Source organism: Adiantum capillus-veneris, chromosome 16 (assembly GCF_014529385.1).
Source record: "Adiantum capillus-veneris isolate H3 chromosome 16, ASM1452938v2, whole genome shotgun sequence".
Lineage (NCBI taxonomy): Eukaryota > Viridiplantae > Streptophyta > Polypodiopsida > Polypodiales > Pteridaceae > Adiantum > Adiantum capillus-veneris.
Window position 1 is genome coordinate 55,829,567 of NC_140946.1, and position 14,653 is coordinate 55,844,219.

Here is a 14,653-nt window from a genome sequence, read left to right on the forward strand (position 1 = left end):
ATGGAAAATTTGGTAGTACTTTGAATCCTAAGACCTTAACGATGAAGGACCCACCTTAGCATAACAACACCAATTCTTCGAGAGGTGGTTTGGTGGGGCTTAGCTTTTCAATAGATAATCCAAGTCCAAACCACATCAAAACTATTTTTTTGCATTCATGCTTGATTGAAATCTTGATGATACCTTTACATATATAAATGCATTTTGAATGTTGCTATATCCATTGCATTATCCAAACTTAAAGTGTTCTATTGAAAATATAGGGCTTCACTTGAAATAGGCCCATCGTTCGCATCACTGCTTTGACATGGGAGTATGATACATGCATGTGATTACCTCCTCCATCCTTCTTATAAGTGTACCTCTCACTTTTTGTGCCATTTTTGTGTGATATTTGTTGTTTTTTTTGGTTTGTGATTCCTTGCTCAACTTGCCTATTTGAATTACCCATTAACAAGAGAATCTGAGTGTGGGATTCAAACCCATCAAAGCTAGCAAGAATCACATTAGCCATAAAATAGAGAGCCATTTTGAGGTTTTCTGTGGGAGATTCTAACACCTAGATAGTGCAAGGGTGCAAATGCACTCAACAATTCAAGGCACAGAGCCTTCCATGTAGAGATATCATAAGCAAAGAATTTGTTTAATTTTTCATACGCAAGTTTGGAAATGATCCTCTCTTTGAGAAAGGAATCTTACCATGTATACTGCTGTTGATGCATGAAATTCTATGTCATTTAGTGCCAACTAAGAAATTACCATGTTTGTTATGACGCTTTTTGGAATCATTGGTCCTAGGGAAGATATATGATGTCATGCTTTGAAAGAAGGTTTAGAAGGGGTAGTGGAAGCATACTTGAAATTTTCATGCTCTTTGTATTCTCTTACACACCTTTGTAGCGTTGTATGACGTAGGACGCACACATAATGCGTTTTCTTTGCTTACAAATAATCCTTTTTTAAAAGGGTTTATCATATCTCTTAGGCAGAGTCCGGGCTGTAATCTTGTCATGTTAACTAGAGGTAATGTGCCAATAGCTTAACTAAAGTAGTTTAGATGTTATGATGTGATTTTTATATATGAATTTGGTCCGTATTACAAAGAGTGCCATCAAAACTCATTAATTAATGATGCTAATGTGATTGGATCCATAGTGATAGAGTAAAATAGTACTTTGTTCATTGTTTTTGGTTTTATTATTTCATGGTATAGTTGACTATACTGTATAGTAGTATACACATAAGACAATAAACATCGTATAGTTGAACGTGACATCTTTGTTTGGTATGTAAATGAAAATATGCACTTGAAACATGCATGCACATGATTGAGACATGAATCAATGTGATGTATGTAGAGAAAAATATGCTTTTCTTGCACTATTGTATAAGGTGTATGTCCCTGTTCCTATGTGACACTACTTATGACTTGTCAAAGAAGACCAATTGCAGTGGCATTAGAGTAAAGGAAGCAAGTTTACTTAGAACCATTTTCGGTTTGGAGCTTCACATTTTTAAAGAAAGTTTTAATGGATTTTTTTTTTCCTGGTGCATTTGTTTTTACCCATGGGCACAAGCATCCCATTACTAGAGCGAAGCAATCAAGGCAAACCTTTAATTGACATAGAAGCAGGTTATCTCGACCGAGAGAGGTCGCTACACCGATCACTGTAAAATAAAAAATCAAATATATCCGGGAGCGTGCGCACGGCGCGAGATCCATCTCCCACAACACATAGAACACAGAGAGTAGTTCAGAAATCTCTAACGCGCTACCGGAGATTGTCACTTCTCGCCATGAACTCTGGACCGTCCGGATTCAGTAAGTCTTTGTTTCCCAGATTGCATTGTCTGCTCTCTACTATTCTTTTTTGGTTGAAAGAATCCAAGCTGGATACGAGAGGGCTCTCGTACACGAATGGCCGCTTGCAGAATTTATTGCTTCTAAATTGTGAAGAGGGATGGTCGTGTCTGTTTGGGCATCCTTTGCAACTGATAGAGCAATTTTCATTTATGCATATAGAACTTTGGCCTAGGGACATGGGAAGGATGCAATACGAATATGCTTTAGTACCATTGCCTATGTGCAAAAACCATTTCTCAGCATAGTGTGGCTGACCATATGTAACGAGGATGGGAAGCCCCTTAACGCATAGGGAAAAGTTCCTTATTTGTCTTGTAGTCCAGTCTTTGGGAGCTTGGAAATAGACCAACACAACACACTGTGACTCCTTCTGTCTCTTGAAGAGGATTGAATGATGTGATTGATTTTGGGGGCCGTCGTCGGTCTGTCTTTCCTTGTAAGGCAAATGTGGCTTAGAATTGAATATCACACCAAGGTGGATGCAGCCTGGGAGGATGATAGGAGATCCCCCTCCATGCTCCACCATCCAATATTCATCCCCCTCCATGCTCCACCATCCAAGATTTTCTCTAGTCATTCTTGCTTTTATTTCAGATAGGAACTTCCTCTTGGGCGGGCTTTTTCATGGTTCACCTATCTTAGTATATATGTATTATGTATATATGTGTGTGTTGTGGGGTGGGGGGGGGTATGTATATGCATATGTATTTGTATTCGTAAGTGTGTATGTGTTTGTATTTATATAGATATATGTATATGTGTATACATATACATATATGTATATCCGTAATTGTGTATGTGTTTGTATTTATATCGATATATGTATATGTGTCTGGTGATAGAGTCCTTGCTACAATGTTCCTCTATAGTTTCAGGCTCCCTTGGTGGTACTCACCCCCATCATCGGGCCCTTTCAGTGTAGGAGTTCGAGTGCCATCAGACTATTCCTCGCTTTCCAGTCACTTTCCTTCCGTGCGAGCTTTGTCTATTGGCAAGAGGACTTTGCACAATGGTGGGGTATTGTCACTTCTGATTATTACTCGAACACTATGCGTGTCCAAATCTATGTTCTTGGACTCCCCTAGGTATCTAGAATACCTTCGAGTTCGAGCAGGACAATTGGCTTTGCAGGGACTAGCCGACCTGATTAGTGCTTGCATTGTCACCAATTTTGCTATATGTAATAGACTAAATTGATCGGTGCTTACGCTGTCACCAGGTTGGTCATATGGCATCAACAACAACACTTTGGCCTTCAGCAGGTGCCCCCTCCTTCAGGGCCGTTGACAGCCTGTCTCTTGTTGCCATACCTTTTTACATCAGACTAATTAGTTGTAGGTTCGTGCTGCTCCGATGGTTGCTTAGCTTCTCCAGCTCCTTGCTTCAACCACTCCATGTTGCCCTTTCCATTACCAGACAACCTCTCACCTTCAGGCAATGGCTTTTCCTCAACCGGCACCTTAGTGATCTAGGTCCCTTGCTTGCTTTGTACAATTAATCTTGAGGCTGTGCCCTTGAGATCTTTATTTTAATAGCACCCCCCCTCCCACCCCGTCACAAACTGATGATGTGGCAGTCCCAGATGATGTGGATAGCTGTACGGACGCCCAGAAAACGCGCTGACATGCTGGCGTGGCAGGACGTGCAGATTTCCGCGAAATGCGCTGGTGGGTGCTGACGTGGCACAACATACAAATTTTCTCCATTTTCCGCTGGCAGCTTTTGGGCTATTAGCTTTCGAGTTTGAAAAGCTTTTGATGTACTGCTTTAGAGAGGCCATGGGCCTTTAAATATGAACCCAGGGCCACTCTCTTTCTCAGTTTTGTTGACAAGCAACGGAGTAGAGAGGACCCTTGAGCCTTGTAATTTTGCTCAAGCATTAATATAAAAATAAATACCGAAATGGGTGCGAGACTTTGGGGCCAATACCTCTGGGCACGAAACTACGTCGGGCCATGTCGACTCAAATGAATTGTGATTAAGTTGTAAAGTGTTTTTAAGTGATTCTCTCGTGTGTCGTGCCAGATTTCCGACTTCGGGTGCCCAAGTCTGTTACAGTGGTTTTTTCCTTGTACCGGGAAAATCAGATCCCTTTTACCGCGACACACATGGATTCATGCAACGAATTCTGCAAGAATCAGACGAACTCACTCTACAATTTTGGATCAGGTGAAAGCATGGAAAATTCTAATGGAACAGTAGACAAAGAGTACGGGCCATCCTGGCCTACGGAGTACGAATGAATGGAGATGCAGTGTCAACAACAAGTTGATGCTTGCGCGAAGCAGATGCTCCAATATTCGAAGGATCCCAAGTATGCGGAATTTTTGACCCGGCAAGCGATTGATGAGATGCATTTCCGATGGCATGCGGCCATCGACTCACTGTTAAAGTCAGCTCTGAAGAAACCTCGTGTTCCACGGATGTTCACCGAAGATGAACTCGACGACATTGTCGAAAGACGAGTCAACCAGCTTCTGGGGCCACGAAGCGTTCGAGGAGATGTAGCAAGGGAGCAGACTACCTTGGTTATTTCGGTTGCAAATGCACGAAAGCATAAGAAGCGTGTATGCTTCGAGGGTGTGTTCAGTTCGTCCTCATCTTCTTCTGATAGTTCCGACTGTCAGAAAAATACGGAAGCGGAAACTAACTGTTAAATGCAATTTATATACTTGAGAGAATTTGGAAGAGAGAGAAAAGCTTGAAACATCATTGGGGACCAGAAGATGGGCTAGTCCCCCCCCTCCACCCCCCATAAAGAGAATATGTTTATTACTAAGGGAGAATCTTTACAAGCACAGGAACGGGGAAGAAGCCCGTCCTCTATTCTTTCTTTCTTCCTTTTCTGCTTCTGACTGAGAGAGTGAGAAAACTACTCTCTGACTAGTGAGAGGATTTTCCCTCTACTGTGAGATTTTGGGAAGCTCTTGTAAACGGAAGTCTATCTTTCACAAAACTCCTCGGAAGCTCTCAAAAATGAGAGTCTACCTTCCGCTAACTGTGTCTCTTCATGCATAATCATTCCTGCAATTAAAACAAGGGAGAAACACGCAAACATGCTTGCTGTAATTTTCTGCACATAATCTGAAAATGTTACTTGAGCACGTTCCAATGCCGCAATAGAGACTTTTTTCGCAATGGAATCGCACCAAACTTTGTGTACGCATAGTGTAGGTAGGTAAGAATGAGATTCTATGAGTACTGTGCTGAAATTCACCCTAAAGAGGTGATTAGGGGCTGAAAACAGAGAATTTGCAGCAGCTAGGTGTGAGAGAGGTTTTTTCTCTTTTTCGTGATGAATCTTCCCCCATAGCGCCTATGATAAAGAGAAACCTTGTTCTAGGTGATGGCAGCTCTAGGACCCCACATACACCTGAAGGGCTGATTCTCAAGCTTCAATGGAGAGCTCTGGTGCATAGAGCACGCTCACTTTAGGGGGGCTAGGTGCACTGCCAACCTGTGAAGAGGGGGAGAGGGTGCTCTTATAAAGCCAGCAAGAAGAGGAGGCGCTAGAGGATGAGGATGAGAGAGAGAGAGAGAGAGAGAGAGAGAGAGAGAGAGAGAGAGAGAGAGAGAGAGAGAGAGGACTTGGACTTGATGAAACTGCATGCTGCCTTGCCCAAACCTGCCCTATTAAGCGAACCTTACGTTGTTGCTATTGCTGCCGTAACATCAAAATCAAAACATTAAGGTAAGTTTTTGATTATGTGGCGTGGCTGCCTGCCGTTGACTTGCGCACAAATGCAGGCTATCTGCAACGCGCAATAGAGTTACAGCGCGATGGGCTGGCTGAGCTGGATGCACAAGGCGCTGAATTGCTGTTGAGAGAGAGAGAGAGAGAAATGAAATGAAATGAAATGTTATATTAACGTCTTCAAAAGGCCATAGTGACCTATGAGACCAGAAAGTTACAAGGTGGTGGATCTGATACAAAGTCAGAGTAACAAAATAACCTAACAACAGTACAAAACAGAGATATATACTATGGGATCTTAGATTGGTTGATGTGATCTAAGCAAAAAACTAAGCAAAAATGGGCGGCTTGTTGGGATAGCTGAATCACAAAAGATCTAGCATCGGTCGTTGGCGAATCTCATCAATTTCCTCCATGGTTAGTAGTCTGACCGGGCGTTGTGCATGCCTGCCAGCGTGCTCCGAATCTTTTGTCGTAGCCTCCGTCGATGCTGTGTAGTCCTTCGTAGTCGTGGGCACCTAGATTTCCCCAGTTCAATCGCTCAGTCGATCAACGTTGTCGTGCAGCTCCGCTGCCATGTAGAGAAAAAGAGCAAAGAAATGCAAGCTAAGCTTCTTTGAAGCCTACTTGATTAATGGTCAGTGATGAGGGCTTGTTAACTGGCCAAGTCTAATGATTAATGTATGCCAGATGCGGCTTTAAAGGGCCAATTGATGCCTTAATGATGCCAAAAAGGAGTATGCCTGAAGTGAGCACATATGTGAGTTTATGATCTAGAACTGCAGTGCTTGAAGTGCTCTACCGGTCTGTCTTTACGGCTCGTCGATTGGAGCTACGGTGAAGAAGTTATGGCAGTTTGAAGTTTAAGTCGATTGCAGATCCGTACCGGACTGGGCAAGTGCAGCTGAGGTGGCATAATTGAAATGAATGCACGGGCCTGAAGTGCTCAATTTCTGGATCCCGTCGGTCCTTTCAGATCAGTGATCGGAGTCTCGGTCATCAAGATATTAGCCGTTAAAGATTCACCGGGGGCCGGCTCTGTACTAGTTCGGTTCGCTCGATCGGAATGCTATCCGGGAATTATTGAGCTTTATTCGGGTTTTGATATGTGGGAGTATTTTATCAAATGCCTAGCTTTGACGGACACATACACTTGCATCTTGGAAGCCACGGTGCCATTCAACACACTAGAGTGGGCAGTAGAATTCACGATGATATTGTTAGTCAAGGACTGCTGAAGAAATTTGTACTGCTTGGCATTGCTCGAATGGCATGTATGCTAAATGTGGCCGCCCAATGCTTGGCATTGCCTTGGCTAGCATGTATGCTAATTGTGATGACCTTGCAATTCCTCGGCCGCCCACTATGAGGATTAAGGGCCGCCCGCCCAATTAAACAAAGCCAAAGGCCGCCCAAGGGCCCACGTGAATGGCCACCCTAAATTTTAAGGTGGTGTGAAGCCAAAAAAAAAAAAAAAAAAAAGGAAAGCCATGGCGTCGAGCAGCGAGCAGGGAGAGACTGTGCAGGGAAGATGGCCTCGCGCCGGCTCATAGACTGCTCTGACAACGCAGGATGAAACGTAAAATGTCCAGAACAGCAAGGCGACCCCTTTCGGTGCCACTTGCGGTGCTTTTGGAGCTACCCGGAAACGTGAGCTGCCACATCATCAAACCCTGTCCCGCGCCACGTCAGTCACGGCGCCGTGACTGATGGGCCGAGGCAAAAATTGGGAGGGGGGCCTATTTTAGGGCAGTATGAGCGAAGATTAGAAGAAAAACAAACAACAAAGAGGAAAGCTCTCTCTCTCTCTCTCATCCGGAAGCCAACCAAGATCTCGAAGCTCTCTCTCTCTCATTTGGAAGCCAACCAAGATCTCGAAGCTCTCTCTCTCTCGTTCGTTCTCGAGCTAAAGAGAAGCAAAAGCAAAACGAGAAGGGGGGGAGAAAGCAAGATAAGAGGAGAGCGAGGGCAAGAACTTCTCCTTGAACGCCATCGAAGCAAGGCAAGGAGCTTTTCTCCGTGGTGTTCTCCATCGATCCAAGAGGTGAAAGCAAAGCGAGGGTTGATCTCTCCATCGAAGCAAACTTTCTTGATTGCCATCGCAGCTAAGCAAGAGGCAAGAAGCAAAAGCTTTCTCTCTGGAACTCCATCGAACCAAGGGGCAAATTAAGGAAGGGAAGCAATGGAAGAACCATAAGAGCAGGCTAAGGAAGGCACTCGGAGAAGCAAGGGATAAAGTTCGGATAGCAATTGAAGAGCAGGAGGGAATTAAAGGAGGGAATTAAAGTGCAGAACATAAAGAGAAGGATAATCGATAATAATTGAGGCTTGACGAATGAGGCAGTAAACTGAATTGAAGCTTGCAGAATTTAATGGGACTTGAAGCAGATAAAACGACAAAGGAAAAATACCATCACCGTTATCCGTTAAAGATTGAATTAACATTCTGATAAGTCTAGTGTCGTTAACGGCCCGGTTAATACTGTAACGCGGGAGCCTAAACTCCTCGTTAACAGATGATCCAAGTGACGGCGCTGTTAACAGCCCGCCTTGGCTAAGGACTAAGTTGTACTCAAGTTAATAATCAATTAATTGATGATTGCGGTGGTTGTCAGTAGCATCAGTTGTTCTTGTTCTCTCTCTTTCACACCTCCCACAGCCAGAGGCCCGGCGCCTGCCCGGCTCACGTAGCGAACACATATCCCCCGACAACGTGCCTCTGGTGTGAGACGAGGGGGAGCTCTGCTGTGGGAGTGTCTGCTCTGAAGAAGTCTGTGATCCGTCTTTGAGACTGGCTAGCCTCACCATTCAGCAGGCTCTCTCTGTGTCTGTGCAGCTCGAGCAAGAACAAACCCAGGCATCTCTGATCTTCGTATCCCATTACTCTTGAGAGTGGTCCAAAACCCTCTCTGAACAAGCAATGGAAGCGGCCTCGTATCTCGTAGTAGACGAGGCAGCGGCATGTATAATGCAGCTCTGTCTCAGGTTCCATGTCACACAAGGGGCATGTCCTGGCCTCTGCCGGTACTCCGCTGTATCTCCCAGTTTCAATCCGCAGCCGATGAGATGATGTGCGTAACTGGCCAATAGCACATCGTATCCCATGAGACAAGTGGGTATCCATGTATCTTGGTCTCGTCACAAAACCATCTTCCGTGAGCTGGAGAAGGTGGTCTCTGTAGACAGCCATCTTTGTGCCCAATTCTTGTGCTGGTTGTATCCATGTCCTCCTGGTGTCTAGCTGGGTCAGGTCTTGGCGGATGAGCTTGGTGATCTCCGACTGTGTAAGAATGAGAGATGGTGCATCCAATGAGTACTGGAATGGTGGCAGCCTGTCTATGCTGAACCCATGTGCCTGAAACCATGATGTCATCTCCCCATACCAGCATGTTGTATCTCCTTGTATGGCTAACTGTCGAGAGGACTCAAGTGCTATGTGAGCATATCTGTCTCTGGGAAGTTCCCATGTGCGGTTCATGAAGGAGACTGATCTGGTGAGCGCCTCCACCACTAGTGGGGGGCTGCTCGGATAATGGCCCGTGGTACTGATGCCTTGGCTCTAATGAGCCGCGAGATCATAGAGACAAGAGGTTTCCCCCATCCGTCTGTGCGACCCGGCCTCCCGTGGTGATCCAATGAAGGTCCCCATATCTCAGCCCCATAGAGCAATGCTGAAGCCACGAAGGTGTCAAAGAGCCAGAGCTTTGTCCGGGGCTCTTGAAACTGAACCTGCGAACACATCCTCTCCAATCTACCCAATGCTGCGTGGGCTATAGTCAGTCTGGTCTCTGCTGCTCTTCTGAGTGAGAATGTGGGTCCGCTAAAAACCACTCAAGGTAAGTGTAAGCGTCTGTGTACTCCACAGTCTCTTGGCCGTATGTGAATGTAGGTGCTGACCTCCTGATCCACTGTGGGGTGGTATTAAACACCATAACCTTGGTTTTACCAAGGTTGACAGACAAACCACTTTCGTGGGCAAACGTATGCAAAGCATCCAATTGACGTTGCATTCCCTCTGGGGATTCGGAGATCAACACAATATCATCAGCATATAACAAAAAGTGGAATCCATGTCCCTGCCAACTGTGCACCTTTATCCCCATCGCTGTCAATGTAGTCAGAAACCTCATCCACATACATACCGAAAAGAGTAGGAGAGAGCGGGCAGCCTTGCTTCACCCCAATAGTGGAGTGAACCGGTGTAGAAAGTCCCTCCGGGGTGCGTACATGCCCTACTACTGATCTGTACAATGCCATGATCCCGCAAATGAGCTCTGTGGGTACTCCCATTTCCTGTAATCTGCGCATCAATCTAGCTTTGGGTACTGTGTCAAAAGCTTTGCGGAAGTCCACAAAGCTACAATAGATCCGTCTCCCATGAGATCTGCCTTCCTCGATGATGGCCCTGAGTGTCAAGATATGGTCAAGAGTAGAGAAGCCTCTCCTGAACCCTGCCTGCCCAGTTGCACGCATTCCTTCCTTCTCTGCCCATCTATTCAGCTGTTGCTCAAGAATGGACGCATACAACCGTGCCAGTGTGTACCCAATCATAATAGTGCGATAATTCCCAGGCTCCATGGGGTCTCCTGACTTGAAGATAGGTACGATCGTAGATAGGCTCCAAGTGTCCGGTAAGCCCTCACACATGGCATGGTTAAACATAACTGCTAGAAGCTCTGCTAGTAGGTCTTTGGTATGCATAAAATGCTCAGCGACGACTAAGCCATCATGATCATATGCTCTCCCAGTCCTCATCCTGTCAATGGCTTTCTTCACCATCTCAGCGGTGAAAAAAGCACATGTGTGGGGGCATGGGTCGGGGGGGTTGGGGAGGGGCGGCTGTCCAGGTACTGTGTACAAAGATGATGTGTATTGATCCCAGGTCTCTGTGGAGGAAATAGCAAGGGGGAGGGACTGCTCATGAAAGAGCCGCCATGCCTCACTCGAGTCCTGACTCAAGAATAGCTGATATAGGTCCTGTTCGAGTCGAGCCAAAAAAGCCCTCTTCTTCCGCCGCACCAGGCGTCGGAAGTCAATCTGTGACTGTTTGTGAGTGACGTCCCCCAAAAGCACCTCCCTCTGAAGTCTGGCTCTAGTCTGGCGGCACTCCTCATCGTACCAGCTGTTCTGAGGCATGCTCACTGATCGGCGGCTCTGCTCAAGCTGGGTGTGTGGGTATACCTCTACCGCTGCCTCATGTAATGTCTGTGTCAGTATATTAGTTAGCTCCTCTAGAGGTCGCCCCGGCATAGTTACATGGGACGGCGGGTCGGGGTTGGGAACGGGGTCGGGACGGCAAAAGTCAGGAAACAGGGACGGGGGTCGGAACGGCAAAAAAAAAAGAGAGTTTTTTTGGCATTTTTTGACCTACACACATGCCACACACATAGAGCATCACTTTGACCATAAATTTACACTAAATAGACCAAAGAACACGAGTCATATAGGCTGAAATGTGCTAATAAAACATCGATGATCGATAGATACAAAATGAGAAGTGCATGCCACAAGGGCTCAAGAGTCAAAAAGCCTAAAGGACTTAGGACAAGCCTGAGGCCTCAAGGATAACAAAAAGTACAAAGGGCTATGTAGTAGGTAGAGTCGTAGACTCAAGAGTTTAGACTCGAGAGTCGAGTGATCAATGATCATCAAACTCAAGAAGTGCTCGCCTGCTGAATCTCCACATCGTCGTCGTAGTCGAGGTCGTCAGCAACGTATGAGGGCTCCGGCTCGGGAGGCTCGCATTGAGGCTCGAAATCCTCCTCTAGCTCCTCCAAAAGAGTATCGGCCATAGATGGATTCTCTTGTGCCATCTCCCACTCAGTGAAAGGATCTGCCTTGTGTGTGACGCTCTTGGCAAGCATGCGCAAGTTAGCGCTCACAAACACCAAATCATTGGCCCTCTGAACCCCAAGGCGATTCCTCTTCTTAGAGGCAATGTGGCTGTACACACTCCATAGTTGCTCCAAGTAACTAGTGGTACATGCTTGGCTAAGGACACGAACAGCCAAGCGCTGCAAATGTGGGCCATCTCCTCCATAGTCCTCCCACCACAAAACCGAGCCAATCTTGTTGCGATCAAGCTGTGCATCTACACATCCATAGGAGCCCTTCTTTTGCCTGTAGTTGAGTAGCTCGTCTCTAATCTTGCGCCTAATGTCACTGCTAGGCTCAAGGCGCTCCAATGCAAGCCGCCATCCTTTGCTCACCTCCTTGTCGGTCTCTTGACGCCTTCCTTGAAACTCAGGGTCAAGCACATAAGCTGCCGCATGAAGTGGAGAGTAGTATCCATTCCACCTCGACTCACACAAGCCATGAATCTCCGCATAGTGAACAGGGTCAGGCACAAGCTTCTCAAGTGCCTCTATCATCCGATCCATGGCTTCGTAGACTTTGCCAATGCATGGCTGCAAGCCATCCACCACTCGAAGTAGGTGTAGAATAGGCTTGACCATGGCGTCAAGAGTCTTCACCTCCTCCCACCAAGCGGCGTCGTCGGCCCATTCTCGGCATTTCAATCCTGCTGCTGATGTAGACTCCGGCATGGCCTGGAACTCATCACTGAGAAAGAGGCCCCTTAAGGCTCCGCCACATGTAGACAAGCGGCCTAGCATAAGCCAATTGAATGCAAATCTTGTCTCTGAATATTTGAGCAAAGACAAGTGGCTCCTCTTTGAGAATTCATGGCGCACTTTTTGATGGTTGAGCACAAAGGAGACAATTCGAGAGGCGTCACCAATGGTGGGTGAAATCCATGACAAGTTCCCTATGTCCTTGAGGAGGTTATTGAGGCAATGCGCCATGCAAAATGTGACATGGATGCTGGGATACATGCCCTCAATGATAGCTCCGGCTGCCCTATTTGACGCCTCTCCATCTGCAACCATACAAAGGACATTCTCCGGGTCGGTGATCTCTATGGTGCTTGTCCACTCCGCAGCAAGCATCTCGGCGGCCTTGCCACTATCAGATGCATCATGTGACTCCACAAAGTACATCTCCCCCCGAGAGTAGGCCACCACCCCGTGGATGGACCGCTTGCGGGTGTCGCTCCATCCATCTACAAGAAGAGAGACGCCATTGGTCTCCCACAAATCCTTTGTTGCTTGGGCCGCTTGCTCCACGGCAAGCTTCTCTTTGTCAAGGAGGGTGGTGCGAAGCCTCTCCGATGAAGGTGGCACATAAGAGGAGCCATATTCCCCTATTTTCGTAACCATGGTTCGAAAGTATGGAGACCTATCCACACAAAATAGAGCATGTTGCGTTAGTATGGAGAGTCGAGAAATTATAACCCATTATGAATACAAAATGGAAGATTGCAATGTGTATATGCCAAGGGAAACTCACTGCGAAGCATGGAAGGCAATGTGGTCGTGGAAGAAGAATCGGGCAACTGACCTATCCACCTCTTCCTTCAATTTAGGATTCCAATTTTCGTTGAGAGTGGTTTGGCGATGCGGAAGGGAAGAGGACGGTGTAGATCCATGGCTCTTGAAGGTTCGAGAGATGTCGTCAAGGTTGGCTTCCCTTTGCTCTCGCGGTGTCGCCGTGGCGGAGGGATCAACGGCAACAAAACGGCCCCTCTTGGCCGCTTCCGCAACCTCATACACCGTGAGTTTCTCAAGAAGATCCAACCTCTTCTCGGGAGCTACATGAGGGCAAAACTTCACCTCGTGACCGGGTTCATGAAGAAGATGGGCTCGCACTTTGTTTGAACCACCCGATCTCTTGTATGGACATAGCTTGCACGTCCATGGTCTTGCACCGCCACCTTTGCCACGCGAGCTAAAGTCGACTTCATCCCACCATGACCACGTTCGCACGGCGGGCCTCCTTCGAGAAGAAGCGGCTTGAGAAGTGGAGTTGGCTTGAGATGACATGATGGTGGAGAGACTCGAGAGAGTAGAGCTTAGAAGATAGAAGGGTTAGAGGAGAGCTTGTGTGAAGAGAGAGTAAAGGAGAGCTTCAAGGTGGGTAGAAGAGGGAGAGGAGAGCTTCAAAGTTCAAACTTGAGCCTTGAGCTTGAGGGAAATGGAATGAGCTTGAGCCTTGAGCTTGAGGGAAATGGAATGAGCATTGAGCATTGAGACTATGAGTATTAAGAGGCCCAAGGGAGCCTTTTATAGCCTCCCAAGGGCCAAGGCTTAAAAAATATGGCAGTTGGGGCTGCATAGAGCCGTTGCAAACGGTCAAAAACGGCCATTTTTTTGAATCCGACCCCGGCCGACCCCTGCCGTCCCTGTCCGGTCCGTCCGTCCGTCCGTCCCCGGTCCGGCCCCCCTGCGACCCGCCCGTCCGGCCCGTTTTCCGTTCGTCCCTCGGCGTTCCCAGCCGTTACCGGCCCGGTTACGGCCGTCCCCCGGCCCTAGGGCCCGTCCCCCCCGTCCCCTGTAACTATGCGCCCCGGGTCCTCAGTGCATAGGCGTTTGTAGATCCCGTCCATGTATACAGAATCCGTCTCCCGTGTGAATGTGTAGCGAGTAGGGGTTGCTACCCGTGGCCTGTGTGTTACACTGAACTGGAAAGAGATGGTCATCGACACCAGAGCATGATCTACTGCTACCCCAACCGGTCTGGGCCCAACTGTGAGATCCTGGATACTAGAGATGAGATTTGGCTGTGCCATGACATAGTCCATTGTGCTGGCTCCATGCCTGTGTGGGAAGCAGGTAAAACCTCCCGCAGCAGGAAATCTCTGTAGGCCATTCAAGATGGCCAATCCATGTGCAGTGCCCATGTCTATCAGGTGTCGCCCATACTCAGTATATTCCACATCGTGTGATAGTCTGGACAGGCCTGTCTCCACAGCATCTAGCTCTCTTAGCATCTCCTCTGAAGTATCATAAAACACTGCTTGGTGATGGGTAGTCCTAGCATTGAAATCCCCTAGGATGATAATGTCACTATTGCTAGAGAACTCCCATATGTCATCATCCAGAATAGAGAAAGGGGACTGTCCTCTAGGTGATGCATAAACTGATGTACTCGGGGGAAAGTAGCAAATAGCTAGGTAGAGATATCTACCTGTCTCTGCTTTCAATCTCACCCACATGTACCTAGCCTGCTCATCCCTGCGGGCTATATGTATCAGTGGC

The 14,653-nt window shown here is 47.2% G+C and overlaps 1 protein-coding gene across 2 annotated transcripts in view; it reads left to right on the forward strand.

Moving 5' to 3' along the window:
* Positions 1 to 1,620: 1,620 nt before the first annotated feature.
* Positions 1,621 to 14,653, forward strand: part of LOC147439077 (rhomboid-like protein 20) — an 85,156-nt gene continuing 72,123 nt past the window's right edge. For both annotated transcript variants that reach the window (XR_015184549.1, XM_086485008.1), the window contains exon 1: positions 1,621 to 1,822. Coding sequence is in view for 1 of the 2 variants with exons in the window: in XM_086485008.1 (XP_086341134.1) it covers positions 1,798 to 1,822 (25 nt within the window). In the remaining variant the exon portion in view is untranslated. The remainder of the gene's footprint in view (positions 1,823 to 14,653) is intronic.